General features: G+C 53.1%; 2 protein-coding genes across 2 annotated transcripts in view; one reads left to right on the top strand and one right to left on the bottom strand.

Moving 5' to 3' along the window:
- Positions 1 to 21,351, bottom strand: part of LOC133268612 (regulator of G-protein signaling 16-like) — a 427,729-nt gene that overhangs the window by 141,484 nt on the left and 264,894 nt on the right. The gene's annotated exons all lie outside the window — the stretch shown is intronic.
- CACNA1E (calcium voltage-gated channel subunit alpha1 E) overlaps positions 331 to 21,351 on the top strand; it is a 114,693-nt gene continuing 93,672 nt past the window's right edge. Inside the window, exons 1-2 of the mRNA XM_061451974.1 lie at positions 331 to 781; positions 16,653 to 16,919. Of these exons, the coding sequence (XP_061307958.1) occupies positions 363 to 781; positions 16,653 to 16,919 (686 nt within the window). The 5' untranslated portion in view covers positions 331 to 362. The remainder of the gene's footprint in view (positions 782 to 16,652; positions 16,920 to 21,351) is intronic.

Below are 21,351 nucleotides of genomic sequence, written 5' to 3'. Positions count from 1 at the left end.
GGCATGGGAGCTCATCACATTCTGGTCTGGCTGCAGGGAGCTGTGCTGCTCTGGGGTCCGCAGGGAGGACAGGCTGCAGTGTCAGAGAGCTGCAGGTTCAAGAGGTGAAGAGCACCCAGATTGGGAAGGAGGAGGAAAGCAGTAAGACAGGAGGTGCTGGGCCATGCCCTAGCCTTGGGGATGCAGTATTGTGCACCCTTGTGCCTGGTTTGAGAGCCCAGCAAACCCAGGATAAATGGGACTTCCAGCTGATGTGGGAGGAAGGGAGGGAATTGGGGGGCAAATGGAGCAAAGCCCTGAGCTTCCCTTCTCTGTCTTGTGCCCCTCCAGAGTAATGAGCTACAGCAGCAACAGCACCAAAGATGCTGGGATTCGGCACATGCTCCGTCAGCGCCCCAGCGCCGGGCAGGGGGGGTGAGCTGGACACTGCCTCCCCCCGCTACATCCTGGCCCTGCCCGAGGAGGAGACATGGCGCAAGCACCGGCTCGGCCTGATGCAAACCACCCAGTCCTGCAACCTGCTGGAACCTGAGAGCCTGGCCGAGGCCCTGGTCTCGCGTGCCGCCAGCTTCGATGCCCTCTATGACCCCCGGTCCCGGGATGCTGATGCCAGCACAGAGACTGGCAGCCCCTTCGACCTGGGGCTCGGGCAGTATGTCCCTGTGAGCCCGGATGTTATCAAGCGCCGGCGGGGTGGGTTGATTGAGCAGAGGGACATTATCAAGGCGCATGAGGCGCACAAGATGCAGAGCACGCCGCAGGCACGGAGGAAGGAGTGGGAGTAAGTACTGGAGAGCCCCCAGCCCAGGTGGGCAGCCAGGGGGAGTGGGAGCGTTGCCTATCCTCCATGGGGCTGGTGGACATGGTTGGGGGGGGTGTCATGCCAGCATCACCCCTGTGGAGCAGCCAACTCAGCAGTTTGCCTTTGTGCTGTGAGAAAAGCCAGCTCCAAGGCATCTAATGTGAATGCTCCATCCCTGGAAGCGTTCAGGCCACTGCTCAAGTGTTTGAGCACCCTGGTCTAGTGGAAGGTGCCCTTGCCTCTGGGAAGGGGCTTGAAATAAGATGATCTTTAAGCTCCCTTCCAACCTAAACCATTCTGTGATTCTCCGAAGCCCTGGATTATTCTCCCCTGTCCGACATTCATCGTGCAACTAAGACTGCAGCCATGTGTTTCAATCCTGAATTTAAATTACATGGTTCCCCCCCTTGTGTCTATTCAGCAGAACTGCCTGGGCTAAACTGCTGCAGCTCATCCTGCTCCAGTATCACTGGTCTGCAGCTCCCTGCCTCAGACACTTTATGGGAATATTCATTGTATTATAAAACACCTGAAGGAGGTGGGAGCCCCTGTATTAAATTAGATGTGGCATGTTGCTTTGGTGAGATCCAGGTCAGTGTTCCCCTTGTTTGAAGCTGATAGGATTTTTTGGGGATGCCTTGTGTGATAAAACTGCTTGTAACACTGAGGCTGCTCCTGCCTTTTTTTGGAGGGCAGTCCATCAGTGAAGTTGGCTTTCCCTGGCCCTTTCAGCTCGGTGCTCATCCCTTTGTGCCCAGGGAACCTCCTGGCTGGTGACTCGGGGAGCCTTGCACAGGGGAAATAAATTGACATATGGGCTCAGCAAGTGCTCTGTGCCTTGTTATCTTTCCTGACCCACCAGGGATGCCAGATGAATAAATCATGGCCGGGCAGGAAGCAGAGGGATGGCCTCGTTAATTGTTGCTGGCGGAGAGAGCTCCTAGAACGGCTGCTTGCTAATTAACTGGTTGGATGACTACAGCTCTATTTTGTGGCAGGGAGATGAAGCCAGAGCCCTTCCTGCTCATACTGTGTAGGATGTGCCCCTTTTGCCACCCTCATCTGCTCCAGCTAGCAGTAATTCAAACACAAAGCCTAATATTTCTGTCTTTAACGCAGTGGGAATATGCAGATGGCCATGCTGGCTGCTGCCATCCCGACCTGTTTCCCCAGGCTGGTAGGGTCCAATCTTTGCATTTCTCAGTTTCTTAATGCCTGGTTTGGGCATTTCAGCCCACTCTACAATAGTTCTGTGGATTTGCGTAGGAAGTCATGTCTAAGGCAGGTATACCTGAAATTGGGATGGGCTGCACCCCTTTACCTGCCCAGGCTCATCGCTGTTGGGGTCTAGGCATGGGGCTCCCTTCTTGTAGACACCCAAGCCCACAGCCTTGTTGCCATGCTGCAGGATGTGGAGATGGTGGCAGTTTGCAGGAGGCTCCCAGTGCTGGGGAAAAGCTGGGTTCTAGTACACATGGCAGCCCTTGGGCTTTGCAGACCTTGTGTCTCTGAGGACCAAAGAGCCCTACTGCCTGTTGCTGCCAGGTCCCTTTCTGGGGAGCTGACAGTATTGGCACAGCAGGCTGAGCCCCAGAGGGCTGTATCTCTCTGTCCCAGAGTTAGGTGCCCTGGTACCCCTTTAGCCTGCAAAACTCATGTGCTAAGGCTCCTGCTTTAACAGCAGGCTCATCAAACAGTGACATTTCTCCCAGAACTGTGCCAAAGTCCAGGCCAGTGTGCGGAGCCAATAACCCTGGTTCCATGAATGCTCCCAGGGACTAGTTGGATAACATGTAGGGGAGAAAAAAAGCAAATTTATTTCCATATCTATAATTTTATTAGTAATAATTAAATTTCCCTGTGATTTAGTTTTCAGAAGGGCCCATATTGTATGCTGTCAATCACCTTAGCGGCTTTTGCCCTTGAGGTCTGGCTCTATCCTTTTTGGTGAGCAGTGACAGTAGTATTTTTCCATGCCCCAGTGTGGCGGTGGACATTAAATGGACTATGGGGAACCTGTAAAATGGGTTTCCTGCTTGACTTCGAGCCATGGTAGCAGACCTTGAGGGATGGCCTGGGGGGCCAGGGCAGCCCCACAATAACTGATGCCTTTTTTTGTTGTTGTTTTCTTTTTTCTCCTGGTTTTTTTTTTGTTTTTTTTTTTTTTTTTCCCCTTGTTGCCAAAACTTGATGAGTTACACCATGGTACTCCTGGGGAGTTATTGGTTAAACATGGTGCTCTGAGTGGTGTTTGTCTTGCAGGACCGAACTGCTGCATAGGAGACCTCTGTTCCCCTGGAGTAGTTTTGTCCTTGCAGATGCAGATTCCTGGTGTGCAGCCAGAGTTACGTGTGCAGCTGCACTTTTGCTGGGTTGCAGTGAGGGAAGAGAAGTGAATGCTTTTTCTTGCTCACCGGTGTTAGCGTTAGCAGGTCTGATCCTTACTGGAACCTCCATCTCTGCTGCCTTTTACCAGTGAAAAAAGAGCGCAAGTAAAATGTGCTTTATCCTTACTACAATGGAACAAAAAGAGGAGAGGGGAAAATGCTTCTTTCCCTGTTCTTTATTTTAGGGGAAACTGAGGCAGGGAGCAGAAGTGCATGTGGGACAGTGGCTCTGTGGGAGGCTTGACTTTATGGTGAAGTGTGCGTGTACCAGCACAACTTGTTCTTGACTGAGGGACTTAAGCCCAAGGCAGACACTAAAACCTGTTTTCCAGAGTGCTGGCCTGATGTTCTTCCCTCCCACTGTTCACACATTGGGGTCAGTGGTGGAGGTATATGGAAGTATCTGCTCCACTTCAAGGTTTGGTGTGCTGTGGCAGCATGGAGTGGTCATGGTTGAATCACTGGTGTCTTTGCCACATACATGTGGCAGCATCATTTGGACTACATCAGACTGAGAGAGAGCTCAAAAGAAAAGCTCCTTGTCAAAATAAGCAAACAGGGAACCTCCTGTGGCTTCTGTGGGCTGAGCAGCTGATTCCTTAGCTGATGGTAGGGACAGGCATAACCACCCAGGGAACATCCCAGAAAAGTCTCAAGCTGAATTTGCAGCAGACAGGACCCAAACTTGCCTTGCATGGCTTAAAACCATGTGTGCATGGATATTTGTTGAGTTTAGCTTGTGCGACCTGGGGAATGACAGCTGTGCCCTCATTTTGGAGTATCTACAGCAAGGATGCATGGAAAATCTGGATTCCCAAGTGTTGGACAGGGATTGAGGGAGCAGAGAATACCAGACAGAAAGTAGCTGGATCTTGGTGCTTTGTGGAGGTGGGATGCTGTAATTCAGTGTTGGAGTACCTGGGTGACGGGTGGCAGGTTTCAGTCCTGTGGGAAGCAATGCGCTCTGCCCACAGTACAGGACAGTGCTCCTACAGGTCATTAACAGTGACCTCCTGTCTTGTAGTGTATTAGAGTTAATGGCTTTAATGCTATGATTTTGCTAGGACTCCGTTGTGCAGTGTGATCTGCAGTGAGGTCCCTTTAGCCCATTTGGGAGCCTGGGGTCCATGGAGTGTCAGGACAGGAGAGCTTTCTGCTGCTTGTTCAGATCTGTACCCACAACACAGACCATGGGGAGCCTTTTGGGCTGGAGCATAACATCACTGCAGCCCTGCCTTGGTGCGGCTTTATTAGAAGAAGTAAGAGAACAGAAGAAACTGAAAATGCATAGGGTGTTGCTAGCAGATCTTTGGCTTTTCCTAACTTGGCAGCCTGTCTGGTTATGTGCACATTCTGCATCCCAGATTACAAATGAAGCTGACTTTTTTTTTTTTTAATAATTTGTATTTTCCTTGGTGCTGACTGAGACAAAGGCCCCTCTTGGTGTGTGCTGTGCTGCCAGCTCCATCACTGCTTCCCAGCATATTCCCCCAGTGCATCTGGGTTTGATTGGCTGCGGAGGTGGAGAAGGCAGGAGCACACATAGAGTGGTGCTGCCTCTTTTGCCCCTCATGCTGGTGAGGCTGCCTGGGAAATTCCCCCAGGCTGAGGCTGCTTTGACAGCAGCAGCCCTGGTTGGACCAGTGGTCATCATGTTAGCCCTCCTCAGGTCTGCAGGAAAGGGACAAGCCCCAGGCTGGCTCTGAGTTGCTGTCACTGGTGTCAGTAGCTCTGCTACTGTTTTGGGAGAGGTGTTCGGTTAGTGGGTATTGCTGCCATGCTGTAAGCAGAAGCCTTGCTCCCTACCCTGTGCAGCAGCTCCTTTCCACCCAAGTGGGCTCCATGGGGGCCTGCTCCATTCTGTCCTGCCACAGTGTGGGACTGGAGGAGGGCACTGGCTCTTGGCTGCAGTGTTGATGCTGAGAGGGACCTGTGAAACAGCAGCCCTTTTTTCCTCTGGGGGTGCTGCTGGGGAAGGGAGAAGGTGCCCTGGCATCCCATCCTGGTCTCAGCTCTGGCGCTACTATCCAGTGCTTGTTACCCTTCCTCATGCCTTTGTCCCTGACTCTGTCCTGGGAGGTCAGTGATTTTCTTCCTCCAGCCCCTCTGCAGTATTGGTCACTGTCAGAGGCAGCTTATCCACATACTTCTCTGCCTTGGGCTTCCATCCAGACATCTGCTGCCATGTGGCTGGGAGCTGAGCAGGAAGGTCAGGGCAGCTGGCAGGAGGTGCAGTGGCCCTGCAAAGCCACTGAGATGTCTGTGACAAGTGAAGCCACGGATCCTGTACCTGGGAGCATCCTTCAGGGAGATTTAATCATGTCTGCTATGCAAGTCCTCTGCAAACCAGGGTGAAACAATTAATCTCTCTGAGAGCCTAATGAATGTGTGTCAGTTAAGATGATTTTCCCTGCTTATGTTTTACCCTACAAGAATAGCAAGGCAGGTGGTAGAAAGGGCCTTGGATTTACTAAACCTGGAGCATTGAAATATGGCATTTATTATGGTAGCTTGGCCTTGAGCATCTCTCCCAGAGAGATCTGCTCTGGATTGGCCTCCCTGTACTCTCTCCTCTTCCTTACACTGCAAACCAAGGTTTGGATGCTTGGGGAAGAGATTGTTTTCTGACTCAGGGTGAACTTGAGTTCCACTGAATATCCTGGCAACAGCATGAAAATAGCAGCATCTTTCCCTGAACTTCCTTGAAGCCTGGGTTTCTGGCACACCCTGGGTGAATTCTCTTTCTGAATCAATGCAGGTGACTTTGCAAAGCCTCCCAGTTGCTGCTGGGAGGTTGAGCCGTTATGGTCAGTCCCAGCCTTCCCACACAGCTGAGGCCACTCTTTTGGGGAACTGCTCTTGTTCAGAGCTGGTTGCTGAATATACAGGACAAGGTGGTTCCGAGCAGATGCCACTGCTTGGGAACTGCTGCCCCGTATTTTGTCACTGAATCCTGGCATACCTTTTTCCTGCTTTCCTCATTGCAGTCTCAGCTGTGGGTGTCAGGAAGCTTTGTTAGCACATCCTGGCTGTGTCAAAGCCTTGCACTGTGCTGGGGCTGGTTGTGCTTCCCAGAAACCAGCCTTCAGAGAGAGTTTGACCTGGGGGCTGGCCATAAGCTTGGAAGCCCAGAATTGCTGGGAGGTGATGGGGTTGGAAAGAGCCTCAAGCAGAGTCACCGAAAGCAGCTGCCCAGGACCGTCTCCAGATGGGTTTGGTTATCTCCGAGAATGGAAATGCTACCACCTCTCTGGGCAGCCTGTCCCAAATACTCTGTTCCTCTCACAGTCAAAAACTTTATTCCCATGTATATCTTAGGGTTTCTTTTATTGCAGTTTGTGCCCATTGCCTCTGGCCCAGTCACCGGATGCCACAGAGAAGAGTCTGGCTCTGCCTTCCCACTGTCAGGTATTCATACACACTGATAGGATCTGCTCAGCCAGGCCAAGCAGCCGCTGTTCTCCCAGCATCTTTGTAGGGCAGTTGCTCTACTCCTTTAGTCACCTTCGCTGGCGTTGTTCCAGTGAGTGTATGTCTCTCTGCAGGGCTTTGTCTGCCAAGCTGCTTTCCAGCCAGCGTGTACTGGGTTGTTCTTCCTCAAGTGCAGGACTTGGCCTTTCCCACGAAGCTGAGCTTCATACTGTTCTGCCTGTTTCTCCAGGTTGCTGAAGTCCCTCTGGATGGCAGCACAACCCTCTGCTATACCAGTCCTGGTTTTCTCTTCTCACACTGTGAAGGCGACTCAGTGCAGCATGCACGCAGTGAAACTTCTGGTATTCAGTACTCATTTGCACCCTTGTCCCTTCTCTCCCCGGGAATTATCCAACCTATTCCCCTCTCCCAGGCAGCCCCCAGCTGTCCCTATGTAATTCTGGTGAGGAGGCTGTCTGCTGGCCAGGAGATGTTTGTGGGAGAGGTGCTTTCCAGCCTCTCGAGTGTGTGCGGTTCATGTACTTTCTATTAATTGTTTCTAAGGTGTAGTACACCCACTCCCTTGTATTATATATACTTAAGAGATGTCAGGGTGAGAAGATAATTCAGGATGAAAGGGACCTCAGGAGGTATTTAGTCCAATCACACTATAACTTACTTTTCATTTAACTCAATGTTTAACATCTTAAAACATAGATGATGCCTCATTGCGCAAGCCCAAAATGGCATTTTCTTCATTTCAGACCATATAGTCTTCAAACTTGGGAAAGGTTTTTGAATGTTTGGTGAAAACTTAGCTGTGAGGATTAGTGCACAACCTGTCCCCAGAGAGACTTGCTTCCTGCAGACTTACTTGTACCTTGGAAATGGCACTGCCACCTAACTGTGCAAATGAACGCAGCAACAGGGAAATTTCTTCTGTGTGTGTGGGACCTGATCTCAGTTCAGCTGCTCTGAAGGGTTACAGGCTTTTCTGCACTTGCCAGTTGGTCCCTCCTAGTTCAAAAGGTGTTTGCTGTGTTTGTGCATGACAAATGTTAATCCCTGTCTTGGGCTGCTTGCACTACTTGAGAGCTGAAAAAAATTTCGTGTGAAAAGTTGAGATGGTCCCCGAAGCTGTACAAAAGCAGCTTTCAGTGTGGCTTTTGATTTCCTAAGGTGGCCTTTGAAACATCAAGAGATCTTTCTTTGAAAAGCATGGAGGAAAGATGTATTTCTTGTCTCTGCTTACCTTTTGAATGCTCAGTGGGGAAGTTCCACTCTGATCCTTTGGTGCAGGGTTACAGGTGCATGGGTCACCCATATATGTTGCTGTTTCATTGCTTGGCTGGTTTTGGGCTGTGTCTATGTACACCAGCAAGGCTCTCACGCTTTAACCGGGGAAAATGTGCTCATGCTTATCTCCAGCTGTGGGGGACCATGGTGTTGAAGGAGATCAATATGACATCGTCCTTCCCAAAACACGCCTGAAATCGCCAGTGTTTTGCCTCATCCATCATGGATGATGCTAATCAGTTGTGTGAGGGTTGTTTGTGGCAAGCAGCTTTCCTGCAAGTTTGGGGCACATCACTGCGGTGGATGATGCTGTAATGAAGCATGTGTTGTCTTTGTGAGCTCTGATAATAAACCACGAGTCCTTTATTTTTGTCATCAGAGGAGCTTCACAGGGGTAATTTTTTCCCCACTGCAGCTTATGAGACAGCAAACCAGCAGGTAACGTGCTGAAACTGTCTTCTCTGCGTGTTTGCTCAAGTGGAAATAAGCCAAAAAATTCTTCAATGAACTTTTTCCCATTGAGGAATCGCACAAGACATGTTCAGCTGAGCTTTCCCGGGGATGGGCGAGGGTGTTTGCCTTCACAGAGGATGTTGAGCTGATGACTGCCTGTCGCCGCAGCAAGGAAGGTGGTTTTTTCACACCTCCCAGCACTGAGTAGCTTTCGGAGAGAGGTTTTGCTCTTTGGCCTTTTCTCTTTCACAGGTTTGGAAGATGCAAGCAGCATCTCCTTCCTGGCTGTGTGCCAGGGATGGGGCTTCTCTGGCTGTCTTGAGCATCAGCTGCTCAGTGCCAGTTCAGAACTGCAGGAAAAAATTTACAACAGCTCCATCTTCTCCTGGCTCTTGTCCTGACAATTTAATTTTATTGAAGCTACCCTGTTTGCTAGCAGGCTGCTTCTGAGAAAGCTGAGCCTGTGAATTTGGCTTCATTAGATTGCGGATGGAGTTGGTGGGTTTCTAGTCCAGCTTTCTTTTTATTGCAGGGATTATTTGCAGCCCAAAGGCAAGAGGCTCTTTCGTCATCCTGCTCACTGGTACCATGGTTGTGTTTGTCTGACTTGAGTCTTGAAGGGCAGGCAGAGGATCAGAGAAAGAACAGGATAGTTGTTGGGCATGGACCTACCGTTTGCGGAGGTAAAGAAAATATCTAAAGGAGAAAAATCACCCGCAGGCTTTGGCAGGAGCTAATATTGGTGCTCCAGAGAGGTCATGAGGATGCTGGTGGAGAAAAGTGAGGGATTTGTTTTGCTTTGGGTAGTGCAGAGTTTGAAAAAATGCTTTTAAAAATCCCTCTCCAACCCTTTGGTGGGCCAAAATAAAGCTTTGTCCTGTTGACTGTCTATGGCTGGCCATGAGGATGTCTTTTCTAAGCTCAGTCTCCTTGTTCCTACGCATGTGTAAGGCTTGGCAGCTTGGTGTTTGGCTGTGGCAGGATCTGCCCCTCCGAGCCCTGCGCTCACAGGGCTTTTGTGGCAAGAAGAGGAATAGTCACCCTGGCCCTGTGCTTCTGCCTCCCTCCCACTTCTTTGGTCTCCTCTTATCCTTGCTGCCCAGCCACAATCTTTTCGGCAGGGTCATTCTCAGATATCCCTACTTTTCCCCTATGGATCCTCTTAGATCAGCCTCTCTGGAAGCGCAGTGCCCAGAGCTGGACCCATCTGAGATGGAAGAGCATGGAGAGGTGTTATCTCACCTGTTGCTAGCTCTTGGTTTGCGTGGGGCTGGGTTGCTCAATGGCTTAGCTGAGGGGAGATGTTGTGCCGAGGGATTTGGGAGTTGGAAGCAGAGATGGAAATCTGCTTTAATGTAATGGAAAAGCAGGGGCAGGCGGATGGCTGTTCTCTGAGAGGTGGGATTGCTGCATGCCTGCCTGGAGCAGCTGGGATGTGGCTGTGAATGCTAATTAGAGCCCGACTTGCAAGGCTAAATAAAGCAGCAGGGCACTCCAGGCAATTTATTAATGGGTGACTATTTCAGGCCTCTTCAGCTGAGCCACAAAGCCTCCCAGCCTAAGGCAGAGTGAGCTAGCCCAAGGAGCACTGTAATCATCACCCCACCAACATGGGATGATTTGATAGGAGATAGGAGGACAGGCAGCAGCAGGACAGGGGATGCTTCCCTTCTGCATAGCATTACTGCAAGCCAGCGGTGGGGCAAAGTGATGCTGTCCCTTGACTGCAGTGGTTTAAGGATGATTGCTGACAGCCCTACTTCTGCCTAAGCTGTCAGCAAACCCTTTGTGCTTTTTTTGTGTGACGTATGCAGCTGCAAAAGTGGCTGTTGGTTTTGGTTTGGACTTTTTGGAGAGTACAAACACCTGAGCAGCCTGTGGGGAGATGGGTAAGTTCTGGCACTGAGCTTTACAGTGGCAGAGTGAGACCAAGCACCAAAACCAGCTCCTGTGAGTTTTGCAGGGCTGGATGCACAACCCTTCTGTGTCCCCATAAATGCACAGAGCCAGAGGTTTCTTGTCTGTCTTTTAAAACTCTCCCAGCTCTTTCATCCTGTGATCATTTGGTTGCTGAATCCCTCTCTGATTCAAGATACATCATCCTTCTATTTTATCAGTAGCTCCAGTCCCACAGCGATGCAGTGTGGGGGAATATCCAACTTCAAGGCTCTGTGGTGTATATGGGCACTTCTGGTGGCTTCAGGAGGAACATGAGGAATTTATCTTGCGGTGTTTGTGATCCCAGGGCACTGTGGGTGGTGGTGAGCCCTGGTCTTGGGCCACCTGGTACCAGGCTGCGATGCCAGCATCTTGGCATGCCTGGCCCATGCCAAAGAGTGCTCAGGGAGAGCACAAGAAGCAGATTATATACGCACCTGATCCCTGTTCTGGCATCCCGCCTGACTTGTGGAGACACCTTTAGTGTGTTTCTCCTTTGCTTGTGCGGATAGATGTCACAACAGATCAGCCACTGGAAAGCATCTGCATGAAAACAGTGAGGGGAGGAGGAAAAGGGATGGTGGCTCATGGGTTTTCCTCCAGGCTGTGCCTGAAGCTCCCTGAAAAAAACATGGCTAATGCATGCAGTCAGCTCTGGCTTCTCACCCCTAAAGAAGCTGGGGACTGGTGGGCCCTGCTGGGGTGTGATGAGACGTTGCGAGTTTGGGAACCTTGAGTGGAACGTTCTGGGAACCACACTCGTGTGTGTGGCATTTTGCTTCAGGTTTGCGTTGCATTTTGCTTGGCAGCTGAGAGCTTGCCGGCATTTTAAAAAACAGGGCCAAAGATGCTCTGAGCTGAATTCTTTTAGGCAAACACTTGAAGAGAGGTTGGGAAAAGAGATCTTCTAGGGTGGGAATGCAAGGTGTGCTGTGTCTTATGTCTGGGGAAGGAGCTGTGGTGGGGAAGGCTGGGTGGGAGCTGCTATGGCACTGCTTCTGCACTGCTGTCACCCGTGTTCCTGCTTGTGAGAGCTTGCTAGAGGGGAGATATAGTGACCAAAATCCCCATTTCCAGAGGGTTATTCCTCCAGCCCAGGGAAGAGAGCTTTACAGGGTTGTTATCCCATTGATTTTAAAGATGCCAAGACTGGATGTTGGACTTAGGGGTTTTGGTGATGAAAACAAGCAGTGGTTTTGCCATGTTTTATGGCAATATGTGGCAAATTACACTTTCAGCTTAAAGCAGTTTCAAATTTTAATGCCACCTCTGCTGCGTGACACCTGGTGTGGCTGCTTTAGCCAAAATGACCCAGGAGGAGTGTTGTGGAGCAATGCTAGTTGCTTAAATCTGGAGGTATAGGTTATAGCTCAGTGTGGAGTTTGCTGGCTTTCACTCCAGCCATCTAATTTCTCGGTAAATAAATTATGGTGCTGACCCTGAGAAGTCAGCCCTTTGGGTCTGTGGTCAGAATGTGCCCGGTCAATTTTGCAATGAGATTCAGCTCATCTCTGTTAGCGCTGGGGAAGGCATGTCTTGGTGAGGCAGGCACCTTGTGAGGAGCACAATGAGTTGGGCAAGGTTGTTATCAAAAAGAATGAGCAGACAGAAGAGAGGAAACACTTGCCCTGGCTTCAGTGAGAGTTTCCTCTCTGCAAGGCAGTGCAGAGTCTCTACAGCACAGCCAAGGCTGTTGTGCCTGGCCTGGGTTTTGTTGGCAATAGAGATGCCAACAGGGCTGTTGTGGCCCATGCCACAGCTGCTAACATTTGCACAGATGAACATCAGGCAGAGACTTGTGTGGTACCTCCCTCCAGAGATGCCACCCTGGAGCTGCTTGGACCTTCTTCATCTGCAATCCTGGGTGTCCATGGGTGAGCTGCACCAGCCTGGGGTTCTGCCTCCCTGTTGCAGAGGTGCTTGGCGCTTGGCAGAGCTTCCCTTTGCAAATGGGGAAAACATCTCTTCCTAATCAAGTAGGTAATGAATTTGTTCCTGGAAAAAAATCCCAAACTTCCATTCCTGCCTGGTTATAAACATGCTTCTGAGTCACAGCTACCCAGTCCCAATTTGAAATTTGGCCAGAGCACTGTAGATGATTCTCATTTGATCCTATTTCTTTTTTTCCCTCTCAGCATAGCTAAAGCCTTGTTTAAAAAATAAAATCAAATCAGGATGCCAAAAGCAACTTTCCAAGATGAATGCAGCCTAACTGAGCTCCTGGAACTATCAGTCATGGAAGGAGAGCCTGTCTCTCCTCTCCATACCCTGCCTGGGCTCCATCAGGGATGATATCCCCGAGACACGGAGCAGCCTCTGGCTTTCCGAACAACCTGGGGCTCGGCCGAGGGTACATTTAATAACATTGGTGGTTCTTTGGGTGCATAGCTGGGAGACTTTGGGTTGCCTGGGCTGAGCCGGAGGCTGCTCCAGTGGCAGAAGCGCTGTGCGAAGGGATGCAGTAACTGCGGGACGGGAGGCGGCCTTTATACTTGCCTCAGAGCCCGCCGCGGGTAGGGCACGCAAAGGAGGGGTTCGTCTCCCCACAATCGCAGGCGGAAAAGCGAAGCCGAACGCAGTGCCCGGGGCCGGGGCTTGCGGGGAAGGGCGGCGGCGGTCGGTAGATGGCGGTGCCGGAGCGGCCGCCGCCCGGGCGCGTCCCCGCGGCGGAGGTGCGGGGGGCTTGGGCTGTGTTGCGGTGATGCCCCGTCGCGCAGGGGTAAGCACATGGCTGGGAGCGGGGACAAAAAAAGCCGGCAAGGAGGAGGCTCGAATGGCAATACCAGTGCGAGGAGGGTGGCTAGTCTGTCGCTGTAGAACCCAGCGCGTCCCAAGTGCCTTCCTGTGCTGACACCCACTGTTGCCCTGTCTTACTGGATTTCCTTCATTCACATAAAAAAAACCCAAACCCAAAACCAAACAACCCCGCATAGCTGGCTCTGAATCTCTGTGCCATGTTGAATCATGTGGGCATCAGCCACGCTTCTCCCTGATTCACCGATCCCAGTGTGCTGGGGTGAGGGTCAAGACGAGAACAGCAATAAACATACTGGGAAACTGAGCCTGCATCTCTTGGCATAGCTGGGGACTTTTTTTTTCTTTTTTTCATCTTTAAATCTTCTCTGAAGGAGCTGCTCTCATAAATACCCCATCCTTTAGCACTGTCTGAACAAGAGAGAGGCTCCCTGTGGGGTCATCTTGGGTTCTGCTCTGCAGCAGCAAATATAGAATAGAGCTGGGAGTGATCCCTGGGGTACAAGGGATAGCCCGCTGCCCCAGCAGAGGTATCAAGGTAAGGTGTGCATCCCTGCTTTGAGACGGTAGGAGGAACACTGCTTTCCTTCCCCTTGGTCCCTTGCAGGAGTGGTGAGGCAGGTGTGGTGTCTCTGAGACAGGCAGAGGATGCAGAGCGAATGCTGGGTCTGGCCTTCCCTATCAGTCGTTGACCTCTGAGTATCAGCCAGAGCCTGAGCATTTAGTCTGGGTGGAGGCTTGTTTGCAGGCTCAGAAGGATGGGGTGAGAGGCCTGGGGGGACAGAGGAGCCAAGGAAGGAACTCTGCAGGGCTGAGGATCTGCTTCTGGCAATTGGCCCAGCCTTGGTCTTCATTAACAGCGGCTTAAAAGGTTGAAAGGTGGGAAGACTGGCATTGCTCCTGGTGCTGTCCTGGTGGTGGGGAGGAGAAGGGAAAGCAGATGAGCCACAAGTCATAATTGATTTGTTTAGGGCAGTGTCTTGCTGGAATAATCAAAGGGGCTATAATTAGTAGGTAGCTGGCATGGCCTCCTCACTGCCTGTTGTTAGTGGAAGCCCAGGGTCACTCTGGCTTTCTGGCTTGCTCAGGGGCCAGCCAGTGGACTGTGAAGCATTTTGGGAGGAATCTGCCCACCCCTTCTCAACTTTGTGCTGCAGTGTGGTGGTGGCAGATGTGGGGGATTTGCTGTGCCTCCCCACTTACACCTACCTCGGTTATAAGGCTAATCAGAGGAGCAAAGTCAAGTACAGATGGGCATCATGGTGAACTTGTGGGCTCTCGGTGTCTGGCTGAGGTTGAGGGAATGAACCCACAGCCTTTTTTGCAAACACTCCTCTGTTATCTTGCTGAGGAGGCCCTGATCCTCCTCCTTCCTCACTCAACCAGCCCCAGGGCTTCTGGCAATGCGCATGTGAGAGCCTGGGCTAAAAAGTAAGTGCTATGGTCAATCGGTTATGGTAGTGCCTGCAGGGTGGAGAAGTCTGTGGTGAGGTGCTGCTGCCAGGCTACATTGGTGGAACAGCCCTTACCTAAATGAGTTAATGATTTATGTGATTTAGGGCTTGACTGTTGTAAAATTTCCTTTTTTTTTCCTTTTCCTTTTTTTTTGGGGGGGGGAGGGGCGCTGCCCAGATGTTCTAGACAGGGGATAGGGCTGCAGTGGTTATGTTTGCAGAGCAGGTTGCTGGTAGTAGGATGGATAGGTGAAGAGCATCACAGGGATGCAGGGTGTCTTGTGATGCTGGCTGAAGCTGCAGGTGCCCTTCCTGCAGGAAGGGCAGGTAGTAAGTGTCCAAGGCCATGGGGAGCCCTTCATATGAGGGATTGAATGGGAGCGGTTGGGGAATTCTGTGTGTGAGCAGCTTGGAGGGTGTGCTGAGCAGTGAGGCTGATGCCCTGCACTTTGGATAGGGAGGACATTGGGAACACCCCTGGGGAGCCACAAGTCCCCTGTATATGCTAGGAGGGCAGGGTGTGTTCCCCAAAGGTGGGTTGGCAGGCAGCTGCCATACCAGGGCTCAGTGCAGCCCAGGGGACTCTGAGCATCCCTGTGTGATCTTGGCACCCACATGGCCTCAGATGTGAGGGTGCAGCTCCAGCAGTGTCCCAGTCCTCTGCTCATGGTGGGCTGAGGCAGCAGGGTCGGAAGCCAGACTGGCCCTGTGGCCGGGCCAGTCCTTCCCACCTTCCCCACTCTGGCTGCTGCTGCAGGGTCACATCCAGATCGGGTTGTTTACACCTCTCCAATGAGTTGCTGCTTCTTCTGGCCAACATCAAGTGTCAAAAAGGAAATACGGAGGCGGGGGCTGCTAAGGCGGCTGATCTGTATGTAAGTGAGCAGGAGGGCTCTCCGCGGGCACCCCTGGCATCGGGGCGGCTCCCGAAGTTTCGCAGGGAGGGGGGATGGTGCATGTGGCCGGAGAGATGCTCGGTGCGAGCTGATATGGGGTGAGCCTCTTGCCTCTCCTGGGGGCAGGGTGGGGGCAGAGCCACCCTTTGCCCCCCAGATGGGCACCTCAATTTAGTCACTCACCTAGGGGCACCCATGTGCTGGGAAGCCCTCTGCAGCCGGGCGGAGGTGTGTGTGGGGGGTGCTTCTTGCAGGGTGAGGGCTCCCCCATTGCCTTTGTTCCTTTCAGACCCTCCCCTCGCCTCTGATGTTCCTTTGCGGCAGCTCCCGTGCCTGCCAAAAGAATGCACCGGATGGAGCGAGGGAGCGAGCCGGGCGGGTGTGCGTGTGTGCGCGCTTGTGTGCGCGTGTGTTGCCACTGACTTCATTAAAGCGAGCTGTCCCCGAGCTGCAGAGGCGCGGCAGCCTCCAATTCCGTGCTCCGGCTCCTGCGGGAAGCCGGCGTCGCCGTGCTCGCTCCTGCCCCGGCAGCGAGGGGCTGAGCATCCCTGCCACCGCCGGTGCCTGCCCGGGGGGGAACTGCCCGCTGCCTCGGGGAGCCAGCGGACTGGTGGCCGGGCTCCCGCAGGCTGCTGAAGATGGAGTCGGGAGGAGGGAGTTGGACGCTTGGCTCCAACTAGGCTGGACCACACTGCAACCTGTTTCCCCGGCCTCCGCTGCGCTGGGTGCTGTACCAAATTGCGTCTTCCTTTGCGCCGGGGCGGATGGATGGACATGGATCCCAGCCCCTTCCCTGCCTGATCTCAGCCGGCAGGCAGCCCCTGGGCTCCCCTTGCTGGGGGGGGGTGGGGGGTGGTGGGGGTGGTGGGGGTGGTGGTGAAAGGGGGCTGGTTGGGGCTTGCAGGCAGAGCGGTGGGAAGAATGTGGCTGGGTTTAACCCCTTGCTTCTTGGAGGAAGGTGCTTAGGAAGCGAGCCGCTGCGGCCTCGGCCGAGTACGCCGTCCGGCCCCTGCCTTCCTGCCGTCCGCGTGGCCGCTGCGGGGTCCGGAGGCGCTGCGCCGGGGCGTGCGCGGCAGCCTCTCTCTCTACACGCGGGTCCCCGGAGGGATGCAAAAGAGACGGGGCTGAGCATCACCCGGAGGGGAGGAGGGGGCTGTGGTTGGGACTGCGCCCGCAATCCCCCTCCGTCTTCTTCTCCCCCCCCCCCCCCCCCCGCCGCCTCGGTGGTGCTGCTTTGGCTCACCTGTGTGTTTTCTTCCAGGATGGCTTGTTTTGGGGAGGCGGTGGCCGGCAGGCTGGGCTCTGGAGATGGGGGTTCCGACCAGAACCGGAGCCGGCAAGGACCTCCTGCCCCTGCGGGAGGCTCTCCAGGAGGCTTCAAGCAAACCAAAGCGCAAAGAGCCCGGACTATGGCTCTGTACAACCCCATTCCTGTCCGGCAGAACTGCTTCACTGTCAACAGATCACTCTTCCTCTTTGGAGAAGAGAACATAGTCAGGAAATATGCCAAGAAGCTCATCGACTGGCCATATCCTTTCTGCGCCCCCTGTGAGCTCCCCTTTGCTCCCTGGATTTGCCTCAGTGGCTGCCCAGGACACGTGTGGCACTAGCGGGCAGGTAAGCACCTGGTTCTGCTCTCCTGAGGTGTGTGGAGAAGGGTGCCCTGTCCCTCAGGGTTGCTGTCCTTGCCCTGTTGCTGCTTTCCCTCCTATGCTCTTTTTGGCACCTGGTGGAGAGGTGAACCCCTTCTCCCTCAGGGGGAGCCCCCCAGCCTCTCCTCAGGCTCGGATTTGGGAGCTCTCCGTGCTGGCAAGGAGGGGTGCCCCAATCCCGGTTTAACCCTGCATGCTTTAGGATGCTCTGTGCGTGTGTGGCTGGGGGAGGGGTTGTGGCCTTTCCTTCTGTGCCTTCATGCCTTCCTGAGGCTTTGCCACCTTACCCTTCCTGGAGCCACCCAATCCACTGGGGGATGTACACAGGGAGCCTATGAATCTCCAGTCCCTGCTGGGTGGTGGCTTCGTTCCTTGGCTGCACCTGCCTATGTGTGTTCTCTTTGCTGCTGATCACACCTGGCAAGGGTACAACCATCCTCGGCATGCAGCACCCGGCCCCCCATGGTGGCTCTTGGAACTGGTTTCCCCTTCCCTGCAGCAGAGGGGAAGATTCTGAAAACCTCTGGCTGTGCCGTACAGCCCCTCGGGGGCTGGTGCAGGGGACTGTGGATTACCCCAGAGACCTTCTCTTCTAGGCCTGGGTGGAGGGTGTGGATCCACCCCTTTCTTCCCCTGCACCTCCATCCTTTCTTGCACCCCCGCGCTTGTTTCTCTCCTCCCACCCTCACTGTGGGTACCTACGGTCACCCTGGCAAGTGCCCAGCACCACAGCACTCAATTCCCCATCAGCGATGTGCTTAGTGCCCTGCTGCCCCCTGAGACCCCTCCTGGGCTTTGCCTCTATGGAGGAGCCAAGCCTTAAAACTTCAGTGTGGCTGTGCTTTGGCTTTCGGACCCTCCCTGTGCTGTTTTCTGCAGTGGTGATTACATGCAGCTCTTGCTGCTGCTGCTTTCTCTCCCCGTAACTTGTTGGTTAACTTGCTGGCTCCTCCGGCAGGCGCAGGAGAGCTTGCCCTGGTGCCAGGCATGCCATGCTTTGTCTGGTGCAACAGGTACCTTAGGGAAACCATCTGGTGAGGCACAAGGATGCAGGACAGGTCACCCACCCTGCTGAGCATCCCTGGGAAAGTAGTTCCTTTGCAGCTCTGACACGTCAGGTTGAGCCTCTGCCAGGCATGAGCTGGTCCTGGCTGGAGAGCCACAAAGCTCTCAGGCTTGGAAGGGTGACCTGGAGGTTAAGGGGCAGCTTGGGGGGGCTGAATTTCCCATTGTATCCCTAAATCTGCCCCTGCTGGCAGCACCCACTGAGTGGGCGGCTGCAGGAGATTTGGTGTGGAAACGAGGATGGGCACGCAGCAGCTCAGCTTGGAGCCTTGCAGGGCAGCGGCCAGGCCGGCCTGCCTGCTTTTCCAGAACATGCCAAATTATTCATGTGCTTTTTCAGCACGGTGTGGGAGGGCCCTCGCCTCTTCGGCTTTCATTTGAAGCAAGAAGGAGCTGGGGTGCTGCCGCTGGCCCGGCACTCCCCGTGTGGGCCGGGGTCCCGTGCCGGCATGATGTCTCATCTCTAGGCAGCCGCTGTCTCCTAGAGACTAGAGCTTCACCACCGCGCAGTAAAACCTCCCCAGCGTTATTCTTTCCTGGAATTTGCAATGCATGAGGGAGATGGGCTCATTTTATATTTTTTTTTTGCAGAAGTAGGTGACATATGCCTGTGTGAGTGCTGGGAATGGGTGTGCTCCAAGCGCGGGAGCTGAGCTTCCCTGGCAGTCCCCCGCCTGGCTGCCATCTCTTTCTAAGAAACTCATCCACCCCAGAGCTCCTCTGCACCACTTGAGCTCATAAGGGCTTGGGGATGGACAAGTTTTTTTGCTAATGAGTTTGGTGAGGTTGGCCAGGTGTGTTGTTCCCATCCTTGTAGTTGTAGCCTGGCATATGTAGCTGGTGCATTTTGGTAGGGCTAGAGAAAATGTGTGAGCATCTCAGCTGCCTGGCCTGGAGCCCATGGCATCGCTCCTGGGAGAGGGTGGTTTGAGGAGGTAAGCACTGGATCTTGGCCACAGTCAATGAGAGCTGCTGGCTTTAGAAGGGAGATGAGCTTGTTCTGGTACTGTGGGTCAGAGTGGGCACTGAAGACAGAAGTGCCCCCCCCCTTACAGAAGACATATAAGGGGGCTGGGTTGGAGCGCGGGGAGAAGTGGAGGCTCTTCTTCATCCAGCTCCAGTTGACTAGGTAATAGGGCTAAAAATAACTGGTGATTCAGGCCTGTATATCTGCTGGGTAACCGTATAATTATAACCAGCAGCCTCTGCAGTTCGGCTTCCCAGTGTAAATAGGGGTGATGCATGGAAGGAAAGGAGGAGAAATATGAGCAACTGGGACTGGGATGCAGCTCTGTGGGGAGGCGAGTCTTTGCCGAGTTCCTTGCTGGAAAGTTCAATGCATTACCTCCACTGGAGCTGCGCTTTTTACTGGTCCTGTCCGAAACGTGAGGAAGCTGCTGTTCTGGCTGTAGGAACAACTACTCTTCTTCAGGAACATAGCCTCATCCTGCCTCTTCTCCGCCCACTGAATGCCAGGCCTTTAGCCCTGATTTCATTTGTTTGGCTGCCTGGAAAGCTGCAATTCAGTTAGCACATGAGATGGGCGCAGCTCATCTATATTGCTTCGTTCTTCATCTACTTAATCACATTTGACCTGGATAAAATCCCTCTCCCGCCCCAGATACGCCAGATGACATTGTGTGGTTCTGGTTATGTCCCCAAGGACAGTTTCCAGCTGCAGGTGCACACTGGCCTCTTTACCTGCCTCCCTGGTTTGGCATGGGAGAGGGTTGTCCACCAGTCCTCTGGGGACCTTGCTGTACCCTACAGTGGAGGCCTTCTCCTGTCCCAATCCCTTTGAGTACCCTATCTTGTGCTGGTATGGCCAAGAGGAGCTGGGGTGTCTGCAAAGCCCTAGTGTGCATCCCTGGCCCAACATACATGGAGGATTTGCTCCATGGCATGCACACCCGTTTGTCCCTGACCTGTTCTGCTCATGACGACTTCCATTTTGACCCAGGCATCTCTGGTGCTGCAAAGGCACTGCCCCCCAGGGACTGTGCCAGTGTTATGCCCACCTGGGCAAGCACCTTCTGCCCCTTTGCTTTTGCCCAGCCAAGATTTTGGCTGGTCTTGCCTCCCTGCTGGAAGAGCTGTGCCATGTTGTGCCATCCTTGGGCAGCTCCCTTCTTGCGCTACCCAAGAATGTATCTTTTTTCCCTCTAGGGCTGTTTTCTGTGTCCTCCATTCATCAGATGATAATTTATTTCATTTTTTGGGGAGGGGCGAGTAGGTGTAATGGAAGGTCCATCTTTTTTGACAGCCGGGTAGAGCGAGGCTGCCTGTCAGATGGTGAATTTAAACAGAGGCAGCTGTTGTCATGGTGATGCCAAGTTGCATCCTGTTGCTGTGGCAACCAAAGTTAAAAAACTGATGTTAAGGCAGAAAAATCACATGATGTAGTTCTTTTTTGTTCAAAAAAAAAAAAAGAAGGAGAGGAGAGAAATTTGATTTTGAGTTTTAAGTGTAGGGTGAGGTGGGGGAGAAGGAGACATTTTTTCATGGAGCTATTTGCACGTGGCAGGCAGGCATCCTGCATCCCTATGGGAATGGCATCAGTGTAGGCAGCTCTGCTCTGACTGGCTTCTGCATGTTTAGCCCCTTTGGTTTAGCCCCTGATGGACATCAGCCCAACGCATTTTGAAGTTATAAGCAGCAACATCTATGGCTGCAGATAGCCAATAGCTGGGATGTGTCCGTGCAATGAGATTTAGGCAGGCTGAGCATCTTGTCTGGGTGCTCCCTCAAAGTTGTGCAGAGGCACAAGCACAACCTCAAGCCTTTATCTGCTGGGGAAGGACCCCTCGCATCCTCAGGGAGAAGCCAGGGAGATGTTGCAGGACTAGGGAACCACAGGGTTAAATTAGGATCACTCATGGTCTTTGCCCCATTTATCATTTTGGGCTCCTCTTGGAAAACAGTGTTGGAAAAGAGGTGCTCACTTTCTTGCAGGGATCTGGAGTTCAGAGAAGGGGGTGTCTGGGCTTCCTAGGGTTAGGAATGTTGAAGAGGTGGGCCTTTCTTCCTGCCAGGCCACATCTGTGTGGAGCAGGCATCAGTGGTGGGGTTGGGACGAACAAGACGGAGTGCACAGATGTAGGAGCTGAAGCTCCTTCTCACTGACACCTGGGGAGGAGGGAAAGCCCCTCAGTGCAGCAGATCCTGGGGGGAAGCCTGCGGAGCAGTGGGAAATGTAGACTTGTAAGTTTCTAGGAGATGTTGGAGCTGGGCTGGATGATGCAG

Source organism: Pezoporus flaviventris, unplaced genomic scaffold (genome assembly GCF_033815535.1).
Source record: "Pezoporus flaviventris isolate CSIRO_AGI_PZ_B2104156 unplaced genomic scaffold, CSIRO_AGI_Pfla_v1 ptg000013l, whole genome shotgun sequence".
Classification (NCBI taxonomy): Eukaryota; Metazoa; Chordata; class Aves; order Psittaciformes; family Psittacidae; genus Pezoporus; species Pezoporus flaviventris.
Note: the sequence above shows the minus strand (reverse complement) of the source record. Positions and strands in the feature narration are given on the sequence as shown.